At 46.1% G+C, this 26,629-nt stretch overlaps 1 protein-coding gene across 1 annotated transcript in view; it reads right to left on the reverse strand.

The window, feature by feature from the left end:
- The window catches only part of RBM19 (RNA binding motif protein 19), a 543,939-nt gene that overhangs the window by 328,667 nt on the left and 188,643 nt on the right, over positions 1–26,629 (reverse strand). The window contains exons 15-16 of the mRNA XM_086943257.1: positions 24,580–24,780; positions 987–1,098 (exon numbers count right to left, since the gene is read on the reverse strand). Coding sequence (XP_086799383.1) covers positions 987–1,098; positions 24,580–24,780 — 313 coding nt within the window. The remainder of the gene's footprint in view (positions 1–986; positions 1,099–24,579; positions 24,781–26,629) is intronic.

Raw genomic sequence — 26,629 nt, forward strand, 5'->3', positions numbered from 1 at the left:
AGGAATCGATGAGGAAGAAACCTATAAACCAATAAGTCCGACCTTTCAGAAAATAAATTTAAGAGAGCATTGGGCTCCTTGTATGATAATCCAAATGAAATTAGCCGAGCAAAGGTTTATCACATTCTAGAACTTTCAGCAAAATTGTACTTCACACTACACTTTACATATTAAAGACTGGTTCCGTTCGCAAGTCGGTTGAGACTTGCTAGCACCATTTAATTTATTTGACTATTATTTTTATCCACTGATTCACACTGTGCACAGACCAAGACAGCAGTAGTATCACAAATGGTTATGAAATTTGCATTGTATTATACTAATGTTAAATTTAATCAATGATGAAATACTGCCTACCTTTTAAACATTTTTTAAATCTATTTTTGTACTGAGCGATCAATCTATTTACTTAAATTAAGAATGAAAGAATCTTTGTTGAAGAATAACCTTCAAAAGACAGAAACAAAGTAATTAGATGTAATTGAAAAGATAGATTAATACACTAGAGTGAAAAGTTAAATGTATGCATCCAATTCTTCTCAACACCATTTCCTACCCACGCAATATAACATTAAACAATTCTTTCTCATAATGCTGCACACTATTCACTCCTCAACAAGTCAGGCACCTTTCCTCTGTCCCTCCCTCCAATCAAACACCCTTTAAAAGGGCTGCTCCTTCTCCAGTTCTTCATCAGAGACATTAGTCTCCTGTTTAACACAAATGCACATTCTTCAGTTCATTAGAACTCCTCCACTATCCAGCAAACAAAACAAAGTCCCACAGGAACAGTTTCCTTGAAGCCCACCCTCCATTCAAAACTAAAAATTGTACTTGAGTTCTATAACTCTTCACTGTCTTTTGCATTAGTGCTCAATGAAGTCTGTAACTCAAGAAAATGCACGTTTGTTCCTATCCCTCACACTTCGCTTCATCCTAATTCTTTCCCACATTTCAGATGTCCATCTTCCTGTTCACTCTCTTACCAGTTGGAAAATTTGTTTTTTCTTCTTCTTCCACCTGAGCCGCCTTCTTGGAAGATGCTGTAGAAAAGATCCCCATAGGAGCCCATTCCAAATACAATGGCACGTGCTGAAACTAAAAGAATACAAAAATGAGGAAACATGTGGTAGGGGGATGGTCGATGTTCAGAAGAACAAAGTAATTAGAGAAACTGAACCATGTAACTCTTAAATGGCACACATATATTAGAAAGAATATGGGAAAGGAGCCAAAAAGGCAGATATTACTCACTATAATAAACTTGCCACACATATTCCCAATTAACACCTTCTTCTGAATTTGTAGACTTACATTTTGATCAACAAACCTGACGCGAACATCATGAGGCCCAAACATATCCTCAACAGAGCCCTGTAAATAGATTGTGTCACCATACATCCCAGTAGGAGGATGAGCAAGGAGAGTAGATGAACCTTTGTTAATCAGAGGAATTTGACTAACATACCAGATTTATTGAATTGAGTGACGTGCTCATATCCTTACATCCAGCTCACCACCTTCTCTTGCAATTAATGGGAAACTCCCCAATATTAGGAACTCTAGGTTGATAACTGCTGAGATGGCCAGTATAAATGAAACTATTAGTTTCAAACCCTGTTTACAGAATGCAGCAGTAATTACCAAAGTGGCTGAGATGTTAATCGGGAAATGTTATAGATTTCCACACGGAGTATTTCCAATATAGTTCACAGTTAATATATTTTCAATCGGTCCACAACATAACCACAAACACATCTGTAAATCATCTTTAAACATTAAACACAAAGGAAAATATTTGCAATCAGTTTTAAGAAAAACAATTCTTAACAGATGGCACACAGAGAATTAGTCACTGCTCATTTAAGGCCATTAATTCTATTACATCCACATTACCCTACATAAGCCACAGCCCCTCAATTCTGTTTCAGCCTACATGAGAGAAAATATATTTATGAAACTTTGGAGGGTGCCGGTTATTTACCAAAAAAATAAGATACCCATTATGGAGAGCAAACCTACCTGTAGGAAAGAGTCCCTTTTACATCATGGCATATTCATTATGTGATAACCATTAGGAACACATAAAAGTCAGTAGTTGCTCACAAATGTGGATAAAGAGATGAAATGTAAATTAATTAAACAGGTCAATTTTGAAACCAACTCTTTTGTAGTATTTAAAGAATGTGTGAACTGATGTCTGTAGCAGCATATCAAATCTCCAGAGTCGATCTGCCTCCTAACACCAATGATGTTGTGCCATTCCTCTGGAAAAGTTAGCGCTAGGTCTACATGGAATTTGACAATTTGCACTTGGATAACAAATGAAAGCAAGAATAAATCAGTATTTTCTATCTTTACGTAGGGGGATCCTGTTTTTTTAATCACACTTGATACAAAGAGCTTTGCAGATGTTGTGGTCATTGGTGGCTGAAATAAATGGAGAATGAAACGCCACTACTATCAGCCAGCCTCCACAAAGTGGAGCACAAGTACCTTGGTTCTAAAGCAGGAAGAACAATTGCTTGAAAGGAATCAAGTTGATTATTTTTTGGCAAACTCCCTGCAGTTGGCTATAGACCAGCTTTTGTAACAATTTGCCTAGGAAAAGTAACAAAGACACTGGATGAAAATTACCTGAGCTGTCGAATTTCTTAAGCAGAGGTTTAACCATAACTGATTTCCCAATTGTGGGGCACGTTTGAGAGATGTGTTAAAATATTAAACAAGTTAATTATAATAAATGAACCAAGTTGTTTCTCTGACTAGACACAGATGTTCTAGATATAATTGACCTAAGACGGGACTCTGATTGGTTCCAACATTTCCAACAATACATTATAGGCTTTACAAATTAGATCAATGTTGCATGTCTGTGTCTATGGCACGTTTTTTTTATCCAACGTGTGAGCAATTCTGTATGATTTTAACACAGAAGAAACTCAAATGAGTTGTCAAGCAGGCTAAACTAAACAGATTGCACGGATTTAGGGTACTCGCACTCAGAAATAATATGAAAAACTTACACTGGCAGGTTAGTCTTCTGCCTAATTTATTTAGAAAGGTATGCTGTACTTCCTGGGTGAATCTGTTTTTTTTACCCAATTGCTAAAGTCACATCAGCGTTTCTTTGGTCTCCTTCACTTACTCGCGTCTTAACAAACCTCAAACTTTAATGTCCTGAGCTCAGAAGAAAACTGAAAGTTGTTTTTTGAATGGAAAGTCTTCCAAGAGAATAATGCACCTGAAGTTAGACATGATTTATTAGCAGGCGTATCATGGGTTCAAAGTTTTTTTTCCTCAAATATTTATTAGGCATCAGGGTTTGCAAGCAAGCATTACATTACACATTTATTTTAGATCATGTTTATACATCAGATAATTGTTTTAGTACAGTGACCTATTTAACTAGAAATCATTCGCTATAATATACATATTCTAACAGACAATGAAGATTCTTGTACATACAAACGAACATCTGTCCAATGAATTGTCAACATTACATTTTTAAAGAAACTTTTGGTCCCTCCCACATTAGTCCCTTCCCCAAAACCAGTCCAATAACTTGGCCGCTATGAACTAATCTGTCCTGTTCCACAATGTTTCCAGCCAGGGCAAGAGTCCCGACAAGGCAGGTGAAAGAGGGGAGGAGGAGGAGGAAGAGATGGGAAGGGGAATAGGCACACATATGCACTCGGTGGTATAGTTAGGAATCAAGCACTTCATGTAGAGTCATGTGGTGTGTACCAACAATCATCGGCCTCCTCGCCCATCTCAGATCTAAATTGTACTATCAGATGAGCCCAGTCCAAGAAGATTTGCTTTCTCCGCAGTCCTCTGCATTCCTCATGCTGTAGCGCCTCCCTCTCAGCGGTAGCCCATTTAAGTACCTCCTCACTCCATCTACCCTCGCACAGAGCCTTACATAGGGTCCATGACCCCACCAGCCCTGTTGGTGCAGTACCACATGGAAGTGGTGTTGTCTGTGAACACCTGCACTACTCTCCCGTTGACAAAAGGAAGGAATGCCTTCAGTGAAATACGGATCGCCCAAAGCTCCAGAAAGTTTATGTAGAGCCTGGACTCAGCCGGAGATCAGAGGCCTCTGATCTCCGCTTCTCCCATGTGGCTGCTCCACCCCAGAAGTGATGCATCTGTCCCTACTGTGAACTCTGGGGAAGGGAGAGGGAAATGCTGTTGACTCAATCCTGGCTCGTTAGCCACCACTGTAATTGATGTGTAGTGCCCTCCGAGTTATGGACGCAATAGGGAAGATTCCCCTGATGTTCTGCCCACTGGAACTTCAGGTCCCAATGCAGAGCCTGCATATGCCAACTGGCAAAGTCCACCAGCAGGAGGCCATAAGGCCAAGTAGCCTCAGTGTCATTCTGACCAAACCTGTGATAGAGGCTAAAAGATCGGAATCATAGCTCGAATATCCCGGACTCGCTGTTCGGGAGGATAAGCCCGAAACTGTACTGTGTCCAGAACTGCTCCGATGAAAAGGAGCTTCTGAGAGGGTATCAGGTGTGACTTTAGCACGTGGCTGGTGAACCCCAGCGAATGCAGGAGGGCGCCTTATTATGGAGGTGGGTGATGACAGCCTGGGGCGAGCCCGCCTTCAACAGCCACTGTTCGAGATAGCGGACTACTGGAACCCCTGATCTGCGCAGATGAGCTGCGACCACAGCCATCACTTTTCTGAATACTGAGGGGCGCTGGTAAGGCCAAAGGGGAGCATGGTAAGCTGAAAGTGCTCGGGCCCACCGTGAACCGTAGGTAACGCGGATGGGCCGGCAGGACGGGGATGTGAAAATAAGCATCCTGCAAGTCCAGCGCTACCATCCAGTCTCCAGGGCAGACAGGACCTGAGACAGTGTCAAACATTTTTAACTTCTCTTTCCAGAGGAAGCGGTTGATGTTCCTGAGATCCAAGATAGGAAACAGACCATTGTCCTTCTTGGGCACCAGAAAGTAGTGGGAATAAAAACCACAACCTACTTCTGGGGCAGGAACTCGCTAAATGGCCCCCTTGGCCAAGAGAGCCGTAACTTCCTGTTGGAGAAGGGTCAAGTGATCCTCCGACATACGATGGAATTGAGGTGGCATGGATGGAAGGGTAATCATGAAGAGGAGGGAGTAGCTCCTTCGGACTATCTGCAAAACTCAACATGATGCTGAGCCAGTGGGGAAGGTGATGGCGAATCCGGAAGCCCACTGGCGAATGGTTGCCCTGAAAGGTCGGAAAAGGAGGGCTTGGAGGCTGCTGCAGAGGGGGCGCTGGTGGTGCCATGTTCCCGGCTGTGCAGACGCTGGACAGCTTGCGCAGGCCTGCGGCTCTGGGTGGAACGTGGCGGGCACCCTTCTGTAGCCACGAAAGGGGCGAAAAGCAGGCTGCGCTGGACGGGAGGTGGAAGCGAGTCCCAAGGATCTGGCCATAGCCCTGGAGTCCTTAAAGCGCTTGAGCGTGTGTTCTGCATTGTCACCAAATCAGCTATGGAAATCAAAGGGCATGTCCAAAATTGTTGCTTGGACATCACCCGAAAAGCCAGTGAACCTCAGCCAGGCGTAGCGTCTCAGGGCTACTGATGTTGAAATCATCCAGCTTAGTGAGTCGGCGGTGTACAGCCCACATCGTATGGCAAACTTTGCTATGTCTCTCCCATCAGCAACTGCACGGGAGAGCACAGTCCGGGTCTCCTCTGGGCACTGTGACAGCACCTGCGCGACCAAGTCCCACACCGAGTGGCAGTAATGGCCCAATAGACATGCAGTGTTCGTCGACTGCAGTCCTAAGCGGAGGAAGAAAACATCTTCCCAAGGCGGTCCAGCTTTTTGGATTCCCTAGCAGGTGGGGCGGTAGGGAATGCGCCCTTGAAGTCGAGGCTTGGAACCCCAAGTTCTCTGGGGTGGAAATTAGGAGAGGAAAAGGAGTCACCCGGGGCCGGGCTGTGGCATGCAATCCTTCTGTCCACAGGAGCCCCTGAGTTGGACTTGGACCAAGTGCCCAAAATGATGTCTGTAAGGGCCTCATTGAACGGCAGCAGGGGCTCCGAAGAGGCTGCAGCCAGATGTAGCACCTTGGTCAGGAGGTTAGTCCTGACCCCCTCCATAGGAAGCTCACAGTTTAGGGCCTCGGCCACCCTACGCAACACCACAGCGTACAATGCACCCTCCTCAGTAGCCACGGTAGGGGGAGATAGCATGTAAGGTCTGGGGAGGTGTCCAGACCACTGGCCTCACCCAACTCCTCTCTCCAGTCCGGTTCCTATAACTGGTCTGCCAAAGGGTCCACAGACCCCTCCCAGTCCTCCTCACCCTCCTCTGGCAGCCACTCAGGCCGATAGGGAACACCAGTGGAGAACAGTGGTGCAAAAGTACCGGTTGGCGCCGGTCCTGACGTGAGTCGACTCTGGTCCACATCGAAGGGGAGCTGGGGTCGATGTCAGCTGAGGACACAACCGGCGCCAGAGGTGTCGCCACTGGATTTAGCGCCGGAGGTGTCACAAGGTCGACTTGCACCGATCCAGGCCTGGATCCCTGGGGGCCCTGCAGCACCGGAGCCGAAGCCACCGGCATCGAAGGCCTAGAGCCCCAGCCTAGTCCACAGGGCTCGAAGGTGCGCCCGGCAGAGTCGGGCTGCCAAAGATGGAATGGAGGGCTTCGTAAAAGCTACGAAGTTGGGCAGGGGTCGATCCGGCTCCCGGGAAGGGAGGGAAGGCCAGAGTCAACCCAACAGGCTCCCCAGGCGGAGCCGGACGACTACCTTCCACTAACCGCGTTGCATCGGCCGACAGACGGGGAGAACGCGAAGAGTGACAGTGCTTCTTCGCCTTCTTCTTGTGCTTTGATTTACCCAAAGACAAAGACTTTGAAAAGGGAGTGGTGGTGACGACTCCGCGACCGTTCCCGCGACAGCACTCTCACCCAGGACCTCGAATGGTGTAGAGTGGACTGCCGGGCCTTGAGAAGCGTTCGAGACCTCTCCCGCAAAGACTTCTGGTTCATGGCCCGGCAGTCGGAGCGCGACTTTGGGTCGTGGTCGCACTCCAAACACCAAAGGCACACAAGGTGCGGGTCCGTAACCGACATCAGCTTGTGACAGGAGTCACAAGCCTTGAAGCTGGTTCGAGAACGGGACATCCCTGTGTGCACTAGGAGTCGAACGACTCGAACAGATGTCGATAAAAAGTTTAAAAAAAGAGAGTCAAAAAGTGACTCGAGGGACCGCTCTCTCCGGATCTACGCTGGCTGGCGCAGAAATAGAATGAACTGATGTCAGTGCGCAGGGGCGGCGTCTAAGTGGATATTGCAATGTCATTCCGCGACCACTATGCCAACGAAGAACGTGGAGTCAACTGACGCCACCCACTGACACGCAGGGGTACTGCTGAAGAAACATTCTCCAGATCCAGTCTGACACCTTGGAGTAATTCTGATATGAGGAATCCATAACTAATTGTCTCTTTCAGATTGGAAGTTTGGCTGCAGGATAATCAATGTTTGTCAAAAGTCCAGAACTAATTTCGTCAAGGGGTAACCTACAGCTGACCTAAGAGAACTATATAAAGGCTAGAAGAGGCTCCTTTCACCTTGCGTTTATGGACCTCACCTCTGCTTTCAACATGGTAAACAGTGGGGAGATGTGGAAGGATATGGCCAGGATGGGAATTGATCAGGATTAGTGCTATTAGAAAGAATGCACTGGGATATTACTATAAGGGTCAGGTATGGCAAAGATGGGGAACTCTCTATGAATATTCTGTAACACTTAGGGGTTAGACAAGGGTGTGTTATGGCTCCTCTTTCGTTTCTTATCTACAATAATTATTTAGAATCATACCTGACCAAATAGGGAAAGATATATGCCCAGAATTAAGAGCTCTTCCAGTTCTGTTGTATGCAGATGATGCTGTTTTAATGGCAAGGACCGCTAATAGTTTACAGCTTTTTTTAGACAAATTTTAGGGGGGGTCTTGATCTTAAAATGAATCAACAAAAATCTTTTAGAAAGAGTTAGGCTCATGAAATGTGAAAATCAGGTCATTCTTTTTAGTGGAGACGGAAATCTCAAGAGTGAAGACTGTAATGTACTTGGGCCTTTCTTTAGACTAAAATTTAACCTGGCAAAAGTTGCACCACTCTAGGGCTACCCAAACTCAAGAAGCTGTGGAGTGAATCTACTAATTTGCTAGACGGTTGATTCAAAACCCGATTAGAGAAATGAGAGAAATCTACCAGAATAAATGTGTCGCTGTGGTGACTTACAGTGGAGTAGGGTGAGGATATAAAGGCTCAGGGCAAAAACAGCAGGTAGAAAACAAGCTTATGTGTTGATTGTTGCCTGTCCCACAATCAGACTTCGCTTTTATGTGCCTTTCAGAGTTGGGTCTGGCCCCCTTGAGGGATAAGATAAAGCTGGATTCCCTATTGATATGACTAGGGTCTGTGGGAACCTGGAAGTGCAACTACAAAGGTTATAACGGAATTTTGTCTCTCCTTGAATATAATGTATGCCATACCATGGTTTAGTTATATAAGGAAGGAATTCATGGAGCTGGGATTGCTGGAATTGTTCTGCAACCCAACAAGTATTGATTCTAATGCTATATCTTAAGTACAGGACTTTTTCCAGATTAGACAAGGCAGACTCCTCCAGGCGCTTTTGACAAGTTTACTGCAAGTATCAACTATAATTTAAATCGCAATAGCTTGGGTACACGGAGTGGCGTTGCCACCCTTCCCTGTGTTTAGCACACTTTTGTGTACGATGTGGATAATTTGTTTGGATACTTATCTCTCTTCAGTGTTGAATGGTTTGTTTGGGGTTGCTAACTATGCTTACTGGGGATGTTCCCTGCTTCAGGGTGTGCAGGGATTGGTTTATCATATTCCTGGCTATATTTGCTGCCGTTCCATTTAATTAGTTGTACTCTTTGCCACATTAATACCGCCAACAATTTAATACAATGTTTAACAGAACAATGTGCCTGCTATAGGTGATTTACCTACCTCCTCCAACCTTAAAATTATCATTTGGAATGTTAGGGGGTTGAACAATGCAAAGAAAGGAAGGAATGTAGTGCAATATCTAGAGACATGGGATTGATATTGCATTTCTGCAAGAGACTTACCTCCCTAGAACAGAGGCTACTTCGATTGCTTCCACTTGGAGTCCACATAGATATTTCGCTGGGTTCAGTACCTATGCTCGTGGTACTGCGATTTTAATACATAAACACTTGCCATTTCACCTACATAAAGTACATAACTACACAGAGGGCCGCTACACCATGGTAACGGGACAATAAATGGGTCACTGTGAAGCCCTAGTGAACATATACGCCCCTAACATAGATTGTATGGAGTATTTTCATGATGTACATTCCTACATTCTGCAAATGGAGGCAGAGTTCACATGCATGGGGGATGATTTTAATTTACTAATTGACGCAAAACTACACAGTTCTTCCGTTTCCTCAGATGCTAAGCCGCAAGCGCACCAATCTCTGTTTGAGCTTTGCGATTCAATTGGACTGTTGGATATTTGGCAATGACATCAGACCACACCCCCCTACACACATTAGGCCGCCCAGTATGATACCTGGACCAGATTAGATAAGTGGTTAATTACTCCAAATGTGTCTACTTGGTACAAACGTATTAAACTACTCGGGTGTTTGCTTCCCCTCCCCGCTGGACCCATGAAGTAACTAACTTCAAAAGCTAATGTAATCCTTCTTTCTCTTTAGAAGTGTTGTGTTTTTTGTTTTTAATATATACACGTTTTGAATCCCGAGTTAACACAAGGGTTTCGAGCGAATTTTAAATGAGCATTCTTGAGAATACTTTGTCGCCTTTGAAATTATGAGCCTTTTTTGTGAGAATATTTTGCATATCCCAATGGGATGTTTTCCCCGTTGCGCTACACACATATTTCAATGTGGTAGCAAGTCCATTATAGACTCAAATTTTTCCAAAGAGGGCTGAAATGAGATACTTTGCCATAGTGGTTAGTGACACTTTCCATAGACATTTGAATATATGTGTCTTGCCAATACATCCTTCTTTTTGCATAATTACAGTTCAGGTCACTATTGCCTGTAATTTTTAGTAACCTGCATTTCACAAAGGTTTATGTTTAAATATTGACTTATTTGAATATTTGTTTATTGCTTCTTTGTTGAAGGCTCTAATGGTCTATGACCCTACGAAAGACCACACCGGTATAACTGTGAGTTGTACTACACCAACTGTTCCACAGGTTAGGATGCTCCTTAGAGTGCGCATACCGTTGTGGAACTTATAGTAGGTCCTGAAGAATGCTTAGCAATTTGCATATACAAGCAGAAACATGTTGACCAATTTTTACACCTAAATCGGATGTCACTGGCTACTTTACAGAACCAGTCCTCGTCAGTCCCACCTCTTTTTAATGGTCACTGGTCAGCCTCAAATAAATTAGTTGATAGGCTAGACACAGTCACCTTTTAAATTCACATTTCTTTCACCATCACGAACACACATATTTGAATACCCTGCTCCGCTGTGAACCAGGCGTTGAAGCACACCAGGGAGGCATTCGGCCTCTCTGGTGTGATGAAGCATGTCACCGACCAGTGCGGTGAGTGAGGGTTCTTTTACAAATACTGGCTTTTGTCCTTGGCTGCTTTGTTCAACCAGGATTTCCCTGGTTTTATTATAGTCACTCTTTCGTTGTTGTTTATTGATTTACAGGGGGTTCAGGAGTGTCTTTTTCCCTCTCTCTCGTTGTTATCCATTGTATTAAACTACTCCCCCGAAAGTATTCGGACCACGCCCCGGTGGTTTTGGAGCGGCTGGTCCCTAGGCCTGAAGGGGTGGAAAGACAGTGGCGATTCCCTGGATAGGCACTGCTAGATGGTCTCTTTCGAGCAGAGCTTCAGGTAGCTATTGAAGAATATTTTGAATTAAACATAGGCTCAGTTGCTATTCGGGTGACACTCTGGGAGGCTTTTAAGGCCTACCTCAGTGGCTTTGCATTTCTAAACATGCAGGAGTATTATAAGATTTCAGAGCCACAATTATGAGCATTGAGTGAAAATTAGAAGCTCTAGATAGGGAGCAGGCTGCCCGATCAGACACCACACGATATGGCACTAGATTGACCCTACTGACTGAATTTAGGGAGGCCGCAGAAATGGAAACTCTTTTTTAACCAAATACAGTAAGACCCGGCGATATGGAGAGGGGGAAAGGCCAGCGAAGACGTTGGCCAGGCTGGTGAAACCCAACACTGGAAGGGCCTATACAACTGAGATTCGCACCCCTGAAGGACAGATTCTCACAAGCACAACGGAAATATGAAATTAATTTTTATCATACTTCATAAACCTGTACATTTCCCGGAGAGTTGATGATGGCTCTGCACAAGCAACCTACCTGGTAGAGATTGTGGTGGTCTGGCTAGAAACATTTATGCAGGAGTTCCTTGCGGAACCCTTTTATAAAAAGGAAATCTCCAGCATATTCGATGCAATCAATGGATCCATGGCCCCTGGACTAGATGGACTTTCTGGAGATTTTGATAAGGCTTATAAAGACCTATTGGTACCGCATTTGTTCGAAGTTTATAATGAAGCCTTGGAACAAGGAGAATTGCCCCCTGTGAGAAAGTGGCTCTATATACACTGGACTAGAATGAAGTACAGTGTGTATAGAGTCTACCAACCCCAGAGGTATAACAGAGGTTAAAGTCAGAACTGACCTTACTCTCCAAAGTGGTAGCTTGGTCGAGCAGTAAGGCAGTACCAGAGGACAGTGTAAAGTATTTTTTGTAGACACTCAGTCAGCAAAAGGTTTCACACACAGATATAGGTGTTTTATTTTTAGAACCAACAGTTATAAAAATATACTTTTCTTGTTATTGGTTCTCTCATGTAATTACTTTGCAAAGGAGCAATAAAGTTTGGGCACACAATTATTACAGTATTGACAGTAAGCAACACAATCCTAAAACACACTATAGAATTGAGCTCAATGGGTTTTGCACATGCAAGTACAGTTGATTACTATATAGATTACTCTAGTAGTCCCAGGACTAGATCTTAGATTCAGTCCTGGGGTCTAAGCTGAAACCATGTTATCAAAAACGTTTTAGTTACTGTAGTGGATTTTCATGAATATAACGCGGTTTTAAAAGTTCACACTTAGAAACTTTTCAATGTAAATCTGACAATGTTATTCAACGGGAGAAAATTCAGGTTGCAGGTAAAGTACGATTGCGTTACTTTTGTAACCCAGCACTGGTCTCCTAGGGCCAGCACTGGGGGCTTAACTCAAAACAGGTAGGTAATTGCGTTTCAGTATTTCGTATGATTTTTAAAGAATATTTCTAGTTTTCAAAAGTAGACCGTGTTTCCCAAACTGGGGTCCGCGGATCCCCAGGGGTCCGTGACACATTCTCTGGGGGTCCGAAGGCAACAGTTTTAAAAGCACAGAAAAGTTTCTTGTATAATTAGCAGCTTTCCAGCAACAATAAAAGTGTCAAGATCATGCCAGTGATTAATGTGCCTGCTGGAGTGTGAGGAGAGTTTTGTTCAGTGGCAGCTTTGACTTAACTAATGTAGCACAGAAGGTTAATGTGCCTACTGCAAAGAACGTCTAACATGTATTTTAAAAAGCAGTATTTTAAGTGCATAAGTTCGTGGTTACTGCTTTTGTCACAGAGATTCTTTCGTTACTGTGCACTTCACAAGTGACAATTGTAATGTAGCAGAGGGACCTATAAACTGTCATCAAACAGCTGCTTGTAAACTGCATGGTACCAGTTAGTAACTTCTGTTTTTCCCCAGTTATTCATTATCCTGATGCTGCTAAAAAAGTTTATTTGGGTGGAAATACATTTTTAATGTTAAAGTCAGGGCTAGCCACCGGGTTATGTTCTGAATCCTGAGTTTGTGCTTTTCCAGACCAAGCACTCTTTAAACATTTTATATACACACTGATTTATTTACATGTATGATTCAATGTCTCTATATGTGTGTGATGTAAAGTGCTCTGGCATCCTACAATGGTATGAGAGATGCTATAAAACAAATGAAGTGCCTGTGACAGAGGGGCTATTACTTCAATATAAAATACTATGGACCAGATGTATGATAATTTTTTACATGTGCGAACGGGTTCGTGAACCCGTTTGCGCATGCAAAAACCTATTGGGCCATGTCCATTGCCTATTTCGCGAGTCGCAATTTGTTTGCGACTCGCTATATACGTTTTGCAACTTTCTATTTGGAAGGGGCATTTCCTTACAAATAGCGAGTCTCAAAACCATGTACAAATGTTTTGCGGTCGCAAAACATTCGCAATTACCACCTACTTCAAGTAGATGGTAATGCATTTGCAAAAGGGGAGGGGTCCTCAGGGTACCCCTTCCCATTTGCAAAGGCATGCAAAATTATTTTTTAAGGGCAGGCAGTGGTCCCAGGGACCTCTGCCTGCTCTTAAAAAATGAAACGAAAATGCTTCATTTCATTTTTCTTTACATGCATGGTAAATGGGCTGCATTTTCTTTTTAAAACTGCTTTATTTAAAAGCAGTCCCAGACATGGTGGCCTGCAGAGCCCGGCAGGCCACCATACCTGGGAGGGCTGGCATTCCCAATGGGCTCGCAAATTGCGAGAGGCTCATTAATATTAATGAACCTGGCAAATTTGCGACCCCATTGGGAATCCCAAACAGTGTTAAACACACTGTTGTACATTTCATTTAGCGACTCGCAATTTGCCACTTGCCATGTGTCGCCAATTGCAAGGCGCTAAATGACCCCAAAAGCCTTAGTACTTTGAGTATTTGTTTTGTATGCACACGTGTTTTTTTTTTCTTCGAATTACTGTTTTAATATTTGAAATTTAACTCATACAAATTGCTTGGGGGTCCCCGGCTTCCAGTGGTGACTCAATGGGGGTCCTCAGGAGTCAAAAGTTTGGATCCACTGAAAGTAGACACTTAGAAGAAATTTCATGGAAAAGCAGACAATGGGTTCCTATGGAAAAAATACAGATTAGTAAACCCGCTGTGATTACTTGTGCGGTTCAGTACTGGGCTGAAAAGGTACAGTACTGGCTTCTCCCCTGGACACAGGTGAGTACTTCAGAATTTGGACTTTGGCTGATTTTACGTGAATATTTCCAGTTTTCAAAACTTCACACTTAGAAAATTTTCGAGTAAAAAGGGGTCAATGTGATCCAATGGCAGGTAAGTGAATTACCAGTTTCCAGGTGAGTACTTGGTTGGTGAAGTTAAGGGTCTGGGTATAGACTCAGGGGTCCCCCAAGGTCAGGTAAGTACAGTTAGTTCAATCCCAGCGGCACAGGGGCGGCCAGGTGCAGAGCTAGGTAGGCCCAATGATATCCAATGAGGGAAAGGGGGCCTTCGGTTGGTGGCTGCTGGCTAGCAGGCCACGCGGCTCTGGGAGCTGGGCTCCTGGTCACTTGCTCAGGGCAAGGGGGGGGAAGTAGGATAGGACAAAGGGGTCACAGCCAGCGGCATTTGGGCGGCTGAGTGCAGGGTGCGTTTGAGCCGTCGGGCGTTCAATGTTATCCAATGAGGATCTTGAAACGGGAACAAAGGCTTCAGGCTCGGAGAAGGAGACTCTCCAGAGGCGACCAGCATTTTGAGAGGTAAGTTGGGATCTTGGAGCACCGGTAGGTACCCCAAAGGGAGGCACAGGGGGCTGTAGGGCGCCGGGTGAAGGGGTGTCTTTGGGTGTCGGAAAAGCTTACCCTCGGCTGGTCGCGGTTGGGGTGGCCCCTGGTTCTGAGTCTGCAGGCGTCGGCTGGTTTGTGGAGGAGGGTCTTTGAGCACTGGACTTCGGGTCCCAGTCACCTGGGAGACGTCCTCGTGGTCTTGGTTCAGGTTGGCCCGGCCCGGGCTCGGCTGGTGCAGAGTGGGCTTGTACGGAGCTTCCTGGTGAGCACCAGGTGGGTTGTTGCAGCAGAGCCTCTGCTGATGGGAGTCCCAATCTTCAAGAGGGTCAAGGCAGGCAGGTCCTCTGGGTGTCCCAAGGTTGCTGTCCGCGAGGGTCGCCGGGTTTAGGAAGGAGCAAGTTCCAGGATGAACAGGCCGGTAGGGCTGGGGCCAAGTCAATTGTTGTTGTCCTGTTGTTAGCAGCTGCACGGCGGGTCGTCTTCTTCTTGATCTTCTTTCTTGTTTTTGGTATCGGTATCTGAGGAAGGAAGGTTCAGGGAGCCCCTAAATACTAAATTTAGGGGTGTTAAAGGTACGGCAAGGGCAGGGACCAATGGGTCCCTGTCCTGGGGTGAGTACACCCCCTAGCCTGTTCTTCTCCTGTGGGAGGGGGGCAGGAGCCTAGCTGGGATTGGGTAGGGTTCCCCATCTACAAGATGGCCGGAGCCCGGGGTCATGCTTCACCTCGCCTCTTCCACCTGAGGGGTGGAGTTGGCAAAGTTTGGCAAACCCCCCTTCCTGACGTAGTTTTTCCCACCAGAGTGTGGGGGTAGAACTGGTGGGGGCCAGTTGCTGGGTACAGCAAATGGTCTGGAGAAGCTCTCAGAGGCGGCATGTCTTTGAAGCTTCCCCCTGTCCATCCTGGGGGAGGAGACATAGCACCTCGCCCAGGATGTGCATTGTTACAGACCCAGGAGAGCGGGGGGCTCTCCACCCAGGGGTCCAGCAACATGTCTGCTGTGTGGCAGCCTGTGAAGCCACTCAGCCCAGACGTGGATTGTAGGTTCGGGGTTTGGAGAGCCTCTCTAAGATCCCCTTTGGTGCATTTTACATTAAATCCCACACTGGCATCAGTGTGGATTTAATGCGCTGAGAAGTTTGGTACCAAACTTGTCAGTCTTCAAACTTGTCAGTCTTCAGTGTACCCATTATGGTGCTGTGGAGTTTGTAATGACAACATCCCAGCACCATATACTCTTAATGGCATCACTGCTCTTACAGGAATGGCCCTGGGTACTGCAGGGGCACAGGGCTCATGCACCTGTGCCCTCACCTCTGGCATAGGGCACCCAGCTAGAGGGATGACTGAAGTATGCCAGGACAGTGGGTTCTGTGGGCATGGCACACAGGGATGTGTGCCATGTCGACTCTTGTTTTAGTTCTGTACTTAGGTACTCAGCCTGCAAATGCAGTGTGTGGGTGCCAGGGTACAGGGCCCCTGAGGGTGGCACAATAAGTGCTGCGGCCCTTAGGGGTCTTCTCTGGTCACCATGCCCTGGGTACCTAGGGTACCATTTACTAGGGGCTGACAGATGGCCAGAGATGCCAATTGGGTCTTTGTTTCAGCATAGTTTTAGGGAAGGAACACAGGCCATGGGTACCTGGTTGGCAGGAGCCCAGGGCACACTCAGTCAAAGCACATCAGCAATTCAGAAGAAAAGTGGGGGCATACCAAGGCAAGAAAGATGGCACTTTCTCACACCCCCCACACAACAGGAAGCTGTAATTATACTACTTCCCAAGCCGGGTAAAGATTTGTCGTCACGTGGAGCATATCGGCCTCTTCGCTCATGAACTTAGATTATAAAATCTTGGCCAAAATGATTGAGTCGCCTCTAGCCCTGTTATTAGGCCGGATCATTTCCCCAGCTCAATCTGGTTTAATTACCCATAGATCGACCGCCCTGAATCTGAGGATGCTATTTGCTGTCCAGCATGGAATTTCACCAGAGGTGCCTGCTGCCGCGATATTACTTGACTCCGAAAAGGCCTTTGATTCTCTGGAATGACCTTTTTTCGTGGCAGTGATATGCAAAATGGGCATGCCAAAGGGTTTTATAGCTCTCACTGCGCTCCTATAACAGAACTCCACTGCTAGGGTCTGCTTGAACGGTACATTGTCACAGTCTTTCTGCCTTTCTCTGGGCACCACACAGGGGTGACTGCTTTCCCCGTTACTTTTAATTATCGCAATGGACCCTCTGGTTAGGCACTTTCAAGAACGTCACCTTTATAGAGGACTACAGTTCAAGACCAGCCTTTGCTTGTGTCTCTCTACGCGGATGATATTATACTTTATGTACACACCCCAGAGGAGAACCTTGCACCACTCATCAGGGAGATCATTCGTTTTGGGTTGCATTCTGACTTGGGAATCAATTGGGAGAAATAGATGGGACTGTGGGTTCCCTCTTGACTAGTGCTCCGACTGGACGCGGTATCTAGGGATACATATCCATACAGATACAGAGCAGATAACTAGACTGAACTATGGTCCTGCGATGCATACTCTGGAAGAGCAAGTCGAAAGATGGCTTCGCCTCCCTCTATCTCTCGCAGGGCAAGTCGCTTTGACCAAAATGATCGTCCTCCCTCGGTTTTTATACTTGTTCAATAATATTCCGATTCTGCTTCCCAACAGCTTTTTTCTTAAACTACGGTACCATTTGATTTGTTTAACTTGGGGTGGCAGAAATATCAGGGCCAGCGTGGGCGCTATGACATTGCCTTATGCCTGGGGAGGTTTAGGGGTTCCGAACTTTCACATACATTACCTAGTAGCGCAGTGCAGCTTTGAGCACTCCTGGTACCATCCAGATGCTAGATTGCCCTACTCATGACCTGAGGCTGATCTAGTGTTGCCTGCAAAACTTCACACATTATTACCTCTGGGCATTCCAAGAGACCCTAGAGACATGCAAACTGTTTCCACGACCAGCTGGGCCTAGAGGAAATTGGTTAGAATCACAACCGCAAATACACTATATTCCTCTGAAATTCCGGTTTTAAATAATGCATGGATCCCCATCATGACTGAAAAAATAGTTGTTGTTAAATATTTTGTCCACCCTAAGCGTGGAAGGGTATACTCAGATGTGAGTCCCTTGCTCGTTGCACCATCAGGATTCAAGCAAGCCGGGCCGACGACGGCTGAAATGCCAGAAACCGGTCCCCGGTAGCTTGTTTCCTTCCCAGTGTAAGAATTGGCTTGGTAGTTTGGTTTGCCCTGTTCCCATCATGCACTGGGACATGAACAGACTATTTTGCATGTAGCCAGGTTCAGAGCTGGGATGGTGCAGTGAGCTAAAAAACGGTGTTGGATCTAGCCCTGATCTCTTGACTGGGTGAGAGTATTCTGCTTAATTCAGAAACTCTGTCCATCACCACCCCTTGTTAAATATTTTGTCCACCCTAAGCATGGAAGGGTATACTCAGATGTGAGTCCCTTGCTCATTGCACCATCAGGATTCAAGCAAGCCGGGCCGACGACGGCTGAAATGCCAGAAACCGGTCCCCGGTAGCTTGTTTCCTTCCCAGTGTAAGAATTGGCTTGGTAGTTTGGTTTGCCCTGTTCCCATCATGCACTGGGACAGGAACAGACTAATTTGCATATAGCCAGGTTCTGAGCTGGGATGGTGCAGTGAGCTAAAAAACGGTGTTGGATCTAGCCCTGATCTCTTAACTGGGTGAGAGTATTCTGCTTAATTCAGAAACTCTGTCCATCACCACCCCTTGTTGTTAGATATGAAAAAATAGTGCAGCGCACTCTAACCAAATTTACAATCAGCAAGATTGGCGACCTATTTCCAGACGGCCATGTTTTTGACGGAGACAAGGAGGATAGATTTAGTGAAGCTACGTTTATGGACAAATTCATCCTTCAACGGGTGCGAAGCGCGCTTAGGGTTACATTTACAGAACTTCTCTTGGCACCAGCCAACTTCGGACTGTTAACCACTGTAATTTCTTCCGCGGGTAGTGCCTGACTGGTTTCGAAAATGTATAGTTCATGCATGACCGTTCCTGGAAAGGACACCAACATCAGGGAGACTTGGGAAAGGGATTTGGGGCATCCTATTCCAGACACACACTGGGACTTCAGCTGTGCACAAATTAAAGAAGTTTACTTAAACAGCAGACACCAGTTATTACACTTTAAATTATTACGGAGGGTCTACATGTCCCCAGAAAAAATACACACAATCGACGCTAGCAAGCCACACGCATGTTTAAAGTGTGGTGCACCACACGCAGACTTTGCACACTTCATTTGGAACGGTGCAAAGATAGGGTCATTTTGGCTGTTCGATTTCCGCTGAAATAGTTACGCTGATTGATAGGGATGTGGCATTATTGGGATGTGTGCTAAGCTTTCGTAAGCCTGTTCGTACATTTACTGCAATGGCCTTCCTGCCTGCCAAGCAGGAGATTGCCCTTAAATGGGGTTGCAAGGCCCCTGCCATGACCAAGGCCGGGCTCCAGAGTTTAGCCTACTGTAACACGAATAGTGATCTGTACGCAGACACCATATTTGCAGTGTCACTTGCAAAGGATATTTGGGGCCCCTTCAAAGCCTATTTAGTGGACATGAACACAACCCCCACTTCACAACCCCCGGACGGGCTGGTCCCCACAGGAGTTGGATGATACACTACAGCCGTGGTTCCCAAACTGTGCGCCGCGGCTCCCTGGTGCGCCGTTATGAGTTCCCAGGGGCGCCGCGGCACGATGTGGGCAACATGCAGAGAGGAGCTGCAGGGGCTGTTAGAAGGGGTTAAACAACAGCAAGGCCTCATTAACATGTAAAAGGTCTTTAAAAGACCTGTGATGTGCTCGGGTGCGGCTGTGTGTGCCCCCGGGATGCTGTCTCATGCTGGACTGCCACACACGAGGGAATCATGCAGGCACCCCTCCTCCCCCCTGCTGCCACGCGAGGCGCGCCTCCCCCTGCTGCCGCAAGTTGAAAACTTCAGTTTTCCACAAGTGTTACACATTGCAGGCACGGCTGCCATGTCGCGCTAGCTATAAATCTTAAGTTTCTTGAACACACGACTATTGCAGAAGAAGGTTGAGTATCAGCCTTTTGAATCAGCCAAGATTTATAGCTCGGATTGCTGGCAGGTTACTGTTACCAAAATACAAGCGTTTCACATGACGGGTTTGCCACGAATTCCCTGCGGATCGCTCAATGGCAATAAACTGTTCTGGTCACTCAGTGCGGAGTAGAGAGTAGATAAAACGGACTCTTTCAGCACACCCAAGCCTGTCATGTCAGTCTGTCGTGCGTGCACAGAGGGCATTTTTTATATTTTAGTCAGTTATTTGGAACAAAAACTCTTGACATTATCAGTATGGCACTGAGCAAAATATTACCGACCGAGCTTGCCGTGGTGGACTCCCAAACAAATGTTACACCTCACCACTTACAAATGTCACCAGCTACCACTGGAAAGGGGCAGTCTCAGGGTGTGAAGGGAGCAGGCATGGAGTAAAGGGGCAGTCTCAGGGCTCGAAGGGAGCAGGCACAGAGGAAAGGGGCAGTCTCAGGGCACGAAGGGAGCAGGCACAGAGGAAAGGGGCAGACTCAGGGCATGAAGGGAGCAGGCATGGAGTAAAGGGGCAGTCTCAGGGCACGAAGGGAGCAGGCACAGAGGAAAGGGGCAGTCTCAGGGCACGAAGGGAGAAGGCATGGAGGAAAGGGGCAGTCTCAGGGCTCGAAGGGAGCAGGCACGGAGGAAAGGGGCAGTCTCAGGGCACGAAGGGAGCAGGCACAGAGGAAAGGGGCAGACTCAGGGCATGAAGGGAGCAGGCACAGAGGAAAGGGGCAGACTCAGGGCATGAAGGGAGCAGGCATGGAGTAAAGGGGCAGTCTCAGGGCACGAAGGGAGCAGGCACAGAGGAAAGGGGCAGTCTCAGGGCACGAAGGGAGAAGGCATGGAGGAAAGGGGCAGTCTCAGGGCTCAAAGGGAGCAGGCACAGAGGAAAGGGGCAGTCTCAGGGCACGAAGGGAGCAGGCATGGAGGAAAGGGGCATTCTCAGGGCACGAAGGGAGCAGGCATGGAGTAAAGGGGCAGTCTCAGGGCACGAAGGGAGAAGGCATGGAGGAAAGGGGCACTCTCGGGCACAAAGGGAGCAGGCATGGGTAGAGGAAAGGGGCAGTCTCAGGGCACGAAGGGAGCAGGCATGGAGGAAAGGGGCAGTCTCAGGGCATGAAGGGAGCAGGCACAGAGGAAAGGGGCAGTCTCAGGGCATGAAGGGAGCAGGCATGGAGAGAAGGGTAGTATGAAGACACAAAGGGAGCAGCATGGATAGAAGACACAGTCAGAGGACACGAATGGAGCAGGCATGGAAAGAAGTGACAGTCTCAAGACACGAAGGGGACAGACATGGGTAGAGGGGGCAGGAGAGGTCATGAAGGGAGCAAGCATGGGCAGCCACAAGGCATAAAACAAGAGACGGGAGACATCTGGGGGGAGAGGGTTAGGAGGGTTCTGGCAGGCAGGGGGAGAGGGTGGCAGGGGAGAGAGTGTTGGTAGGGTTCTGGCAGGCAGGGGGAGAGGGTTGACAGGGGTGTATTAAATGAATTTTCGCATGCGTGTTTGCCTGTTGGGTGCATGTTTCCTCCAGTATGCAATGATAACACCGAGTGGCTCCGTCTTAACCTGGTGGAATTTAACTCCAGATTAACCGAGAGTTCTACTGGGTTTGGTCTAGAATAGATTCGAAAAATGACGATGGACCTGTCTGTAAACGCACATTTGAAGATTTTTTCAACAAAATACACTTTTTAAAAATGTCATTGTAAATGCATATTCCATATATTCAATAGGGAATATGCATTTACAAGTACATAAAAAGAAAGTGTATTTTGTTTAAAAAAACATCTTCAAATGTGCGTTTACAGACAGGGCCATCGTCATTTTTCTAAACTATTCTAGGCCAAACCCAGTAGAACTCTCGAATGGTCCTTGAAAGGGGAGGGCATTAAAATATTGCTGAAACATCAGTATGGTCACTGGCTCCAATACAGCCTCCCACGCCTGAGTTCACAACGCATTTACTTTCTCGATGAGAGAAAACGTATCAGCACAAAAAACAAAAGTTTGTTTTTCCCCTTTTTCAACTGTTATCTTTTTATTTTGTTACAAATATGATTAAATACCTTCATTGCATCCCAATTAATTTAAGGAAAACAACAGGAAGTACTCTCAAGGTCAGGCTTACATCCCCACCCACCCGTCCACCGATAAAAAAATGGGGGGAGCCACGGCCAACTGCCAATTTGATCAAGGGAGCCACGGGTCAAAAAAGTTTGGGAACCACTGCACAACAGGATTGGCATACGCCTCTCAGATGCACTTATTGGTATGTATATTTCATCTGGAGAGGGGGTGGAGGTGGAGGACTCGACCTTCTCAGATTACAGATGATTATTGTGGGGTTGGAAAGGTGTTCTGGTTACATAGATATGCAGTTACCCATGCAAAGCCCGTTGGAGGGTGGGGGAGACAATCTCGGCAAATGAATTCAATTTTCATTGAATGATTCAACGTGGAGTTACTACATATGTGAATGCTGTCTTTTAGTATTATGGAAATGGAAAAGAACGTTTAAAAAAAAAACCTACAATTTAATCAATTTGTGGTATGTGTATGGGTCTTATAGCTCCTAGTTGCATAACAGGAATATTAGGTTCCATTTAACGAGATTACGATTCAGCCGACTGCACTTCCTATTTATCTCACCTAGGAATGTAGCCTGCGGAGAACAATTGGCGTGGTGTCCATGTAACAATATTGCCTCGCAAAGTACAGTGCATTTTATTGTATTTTGTAGTAATGTACAAGTATGTTAAATACCTTGGGCCACTACCGTGAAACGCTCTGTGCACTAATACTGGGGTTTTAAATAAAGTAGCCAACGGAGAGTCTTCAGATAGGGAGAGATCGGAGTACGACAAGGGATCTTTTCCTAGAAGCTGAGACGCTGCATTCTGGACCACCTGTAGCATATTGATCAAGTGGCCAGGTATGCCCAGATACAAAATATTGTCACAGTCCATCCAATATGTGATTAATGCATAAATAACTAACTGTTTTCCGTGACTAGAGTGGTAGCTGAAACAAGAATTTAAGGGAGTGCAGCATAGCAAAACATAGGCCCACCACATAAGCCACTTGTGGCTTAAAAGGTCAATTGCTGGTCTAACTTAACTCCCAGGTTACAGAAAACTGTGGCCAGAGGGGCCATAGGATTTGACCAGCATTCAACCTAACACTGAAGGGGGAAGTTCCAAACAACAAGATCTCTGTCTTATTAGAACTGCATTGGAGCGCGCTGATCCACATTATTCTCAATGTATAGAAACAACTGAGTATCCTCTGCATAAGAGACTATCTTCACGCCAAAGGACTCCACCAAGGAAGCCAATGGGCACATATAGATATTAAAGTAAGTCCAAACCGAGCCCTGAGGTACCCCAAAATTAGGGGCTTTGGTAGCAGAAGAGTAGGGGGTCATCCAAACTGCCTGACTTTTGTTTTATAGGAAGGGTCGAATATAGGGTAGCACCTGACTCCGACTCTAATATCCTCAAGACACTGTAAAAGAATGGTGAGAGACACAGTACCAAATGCTGCTAATACATCTAGTAGGATCAAGACTCCATTTTCTCCTTGATCTAATGACATCTTAATGGAGTCAACTACTTCCAAGACAACTGTGTCAGTGCTGTGCCGAGGCCGGAATCCAGACAGTGAAGGGTGCAGCAGCCTATACTTCTCTGTTGAGAATTTGTCAACTGTTCCACCATTTTGGGGCATTTTCTTCTTTCATTTCAGGTGACTCCTGGGGATGTACTCAGCCTGTTGTGTAAAACATGTGTTGAGTTTGTATTACGCTGTAAACAAAGAGTCATACATGGTGATTGAGTTTAACTGGATGTAAAAATTCAGACAGCTATTTCCAGTGCTAGTAGTTCTCTGAATTTCCTCCATTTAAGGGCACAGTCTGTCGTAATTTCTCCTTGTACACAAATTTTACATGCAGTTCAAAGTACAAGGCCAGTGGACACTTAACCTTTATAGTCCAAAAAGAAATCCTTTTTTTCTCGAGCAGTCAATACTGAAATACATTCATACAACATTTACTGGTAAGTGGGGGCATTTAGTTGCATAGTAGAGATGACAGCTGCAGAGATATCAAGAAGTGATCCGAAACATCCCCTTCCAAAACTGATCCTGAGGTGATGTGTGTTCATAAGCTGGCAGAGGTAAGAAAACCGATATAGGGCTGGTGCTGGAACCATATTCAAATGGCACAGAAAGAGTAGTCCCATCTCACTCTGCCATATGTGTGCCAGACACTTTGGAAGGCACTTAGCCGCTGTTTGAGTGGTGAAAGGACTTTGGATGCAAACATTCACACAACCATACCGTAAGTCATTGACTTAATCCATCTTATGTTTGATGCATAGCACTTTCAGAAGTATAAATAGTGTCAAGCTTCAGCCCCACCCCACCCTGGGCATTCTGTTGGTATGGACAGCACCTACGAATCTGGCATACGCAACAGTGGACCATTAGGGTGGAACCAGGGGAAAAAGTGGTATTACCCAACAGTACTTTCAGATTTTAACCAAAGAAATAAGTCCATAATTGCATTGAGAAAGCAAACTCCCAATGTAGCTGCTCATGGAGTTCACGTCGGTCCTTGGCAGTATGGTAATGGTTGGCCAGTTTGTTTGCAAGCCTTGGAAAAGCTAAGAAGTGTTAGATGCCTTACCATTTAATAAAGCTGGTGACATACAAGTACCATAAATGTGGACCACATAGCACAATAACAGCTTACCTTAGAATATGCAAGCTTAGTAAAGGCTCGTTTGGCTTCTGTAGGTTCCAGGAACTCCACAATAGCTGTGATGCCACCTTCAGGGAGCACTACTCGCCCAAGATCCCCATAACGGCCAAAAACTTCCTCCAACTCTGATGTCTTTGTGCCAGCAGGAAGGTTCTTTGCCAAGATCACAGACTTACTGCGTTCTCCGACAGCCTGAGGCAAAGCAAGAAAGAAAACCATTTAAAGGGATAATGAAAATGTCATAAAAACAAACTAAAACACCTGCTTGCTAAGCTATATACCATACACTCTCCTGCTATTGGTACACTAGAAACAAATAATAACTAGGCTGAAACAACTCGATTCTGATAAATAGAACTGCTGCTAATTCTATCATCATAACCCCAAGAAACAAGATCTTGCCATGCCACTGAACGATGGCCTGCAGGATATTCGTCTCCTGTGGCAAAAAAAAAGAGACTGAGCTCAAAAATACAAGGAGTGCTAAAGAAAAATTAGCTAATTATCTTCATTCCATCTTTAAAAACTCATATATGTTAAGTTGCTTGATACCTCACAGCCTCCTCAATCACCCTGTTTAAGAATCTATTCTTTTTACTGCAGTTGACAAGAAAACATCTTCGTTAGAACTGGGGGTCTCTAGTTGGCAGGGATAGGTACCATTATCCAAATAGGGACCCTTGCTTCTAGTCAGGGTAAGGAGGAAACCCTCCGAGATAACCCCTGCTCACCCTCAAGGTAGCTTGGCACGAGCAGTCTAGGCTAACCAGAGGCAATGTGTAAAGTATTTGTACCAACACTCACAGTAACACAGTGAAAACACCACAAACTGATTCCGCAACAGTTTAGGAAAGTAAAGGTATTTATTCTAAACTACACAAGACCAAAACGACAAAAATCCAACATACACAGTTCCAGAATATGGTTTTAAAAGAGTTCTTAAGGTTGTAATCAAAGTTCTTTAAGTTGCGATAAAATAATCCACAGATGTGTGAAAAGTTCACAGTTGCGTCACCTTTACTCACAGTACCTTTTAGTTGCGACAAAGTTCCAAAAGCAGAAACTGGTGCGGTGGAAAACAAGCGATGCGTTGCTCCCGAGACCCTGGGGAGGCGATTCGACAGTCCCGCTGCAGCAGCGGGCATGTTGCGACGAATCCGGTCTGTATGGGGAGGAAGGCCACTTGTATGGATTCCGGTGCGTAGGTTCCGTAGGAAGTTTGTTCTCGCAAAGGCACGATGCGACGGTCTCGTAGGGGCTGCGACGATCTCCGGGGCGACGATGCGCGGTCCAGTGGGGATCCTCTCTCTTGCAGCTCCTCGATGCGATGGTTCTGCGACGATGCTCGCAGCAACGTGATGCGGTCCCCAAGCAAGTGGTGCGGCGATCTCACCCAGCGACGACAGGCTCTGCGACGACACTCGCAGCGATGTTCGGCTTCCCGCACCGATCGGGTGCGTCCCGCAAACGAAGGATGCAACGGCTCTGGCAGCGGCGTCAGGCGCTGCGACGATCTCGACCTTCGTAGTGGCTGGAAACTTCTCGCACTGTCGGGGATGCGCTCCGCAAGCGAGCGATGCAACACTTTTCAATTGCAAAAGTCTTTCAAGCTTAGTTTCAAGCTTCCCAGCACAGATACAACTTCCAGAGGTCCCACAACTGGATCAAGCACTCTAGGAAGGACAGAACTCTCTCAGCAGAGTTCAGGGAAGCTGGGGGTGAAGTCCTTTTGCTCCTGGGACTTCAGAACAGGGAGCCAGCTCTTCTCAGGCCCTTGGAGATTCCTTAAAGACAGGAGACACAGCACACAGCAAAGTCCTTCCCCTCTCCTTGGCAGCAATGCAACAGGTCAGTCCAGCAGAGCAACAGCAGGACAGTCTTCCTTCTTCAGATTCAGCTTTCTCCTTGGCAGAGGTTCCTTCTTGATTCCAGGATGATCTAATTTTCTGTTGTCAGGGGTCCTGTACTTATACCCCTAAACGTCTTTGTTCTCTTTGTGCATGCGGGCCCTGAGCCCGGTCTGAACCAGTTCTGGGTGTCT

The sequence above is a fragment of the Lissotriton vulgaris genome, chromosome 11, assembly GCF_964263255.1.
Source record: "Lissotriton vulgaris chromosome 11, aLisVul1.2, whole genome shotgun sequence".
NCBI lineage: Eukaryota > Metazoa > Chordata > Amphibia > Caudata > Salamandridae > Lissotriton > Lissotriton vulgaris.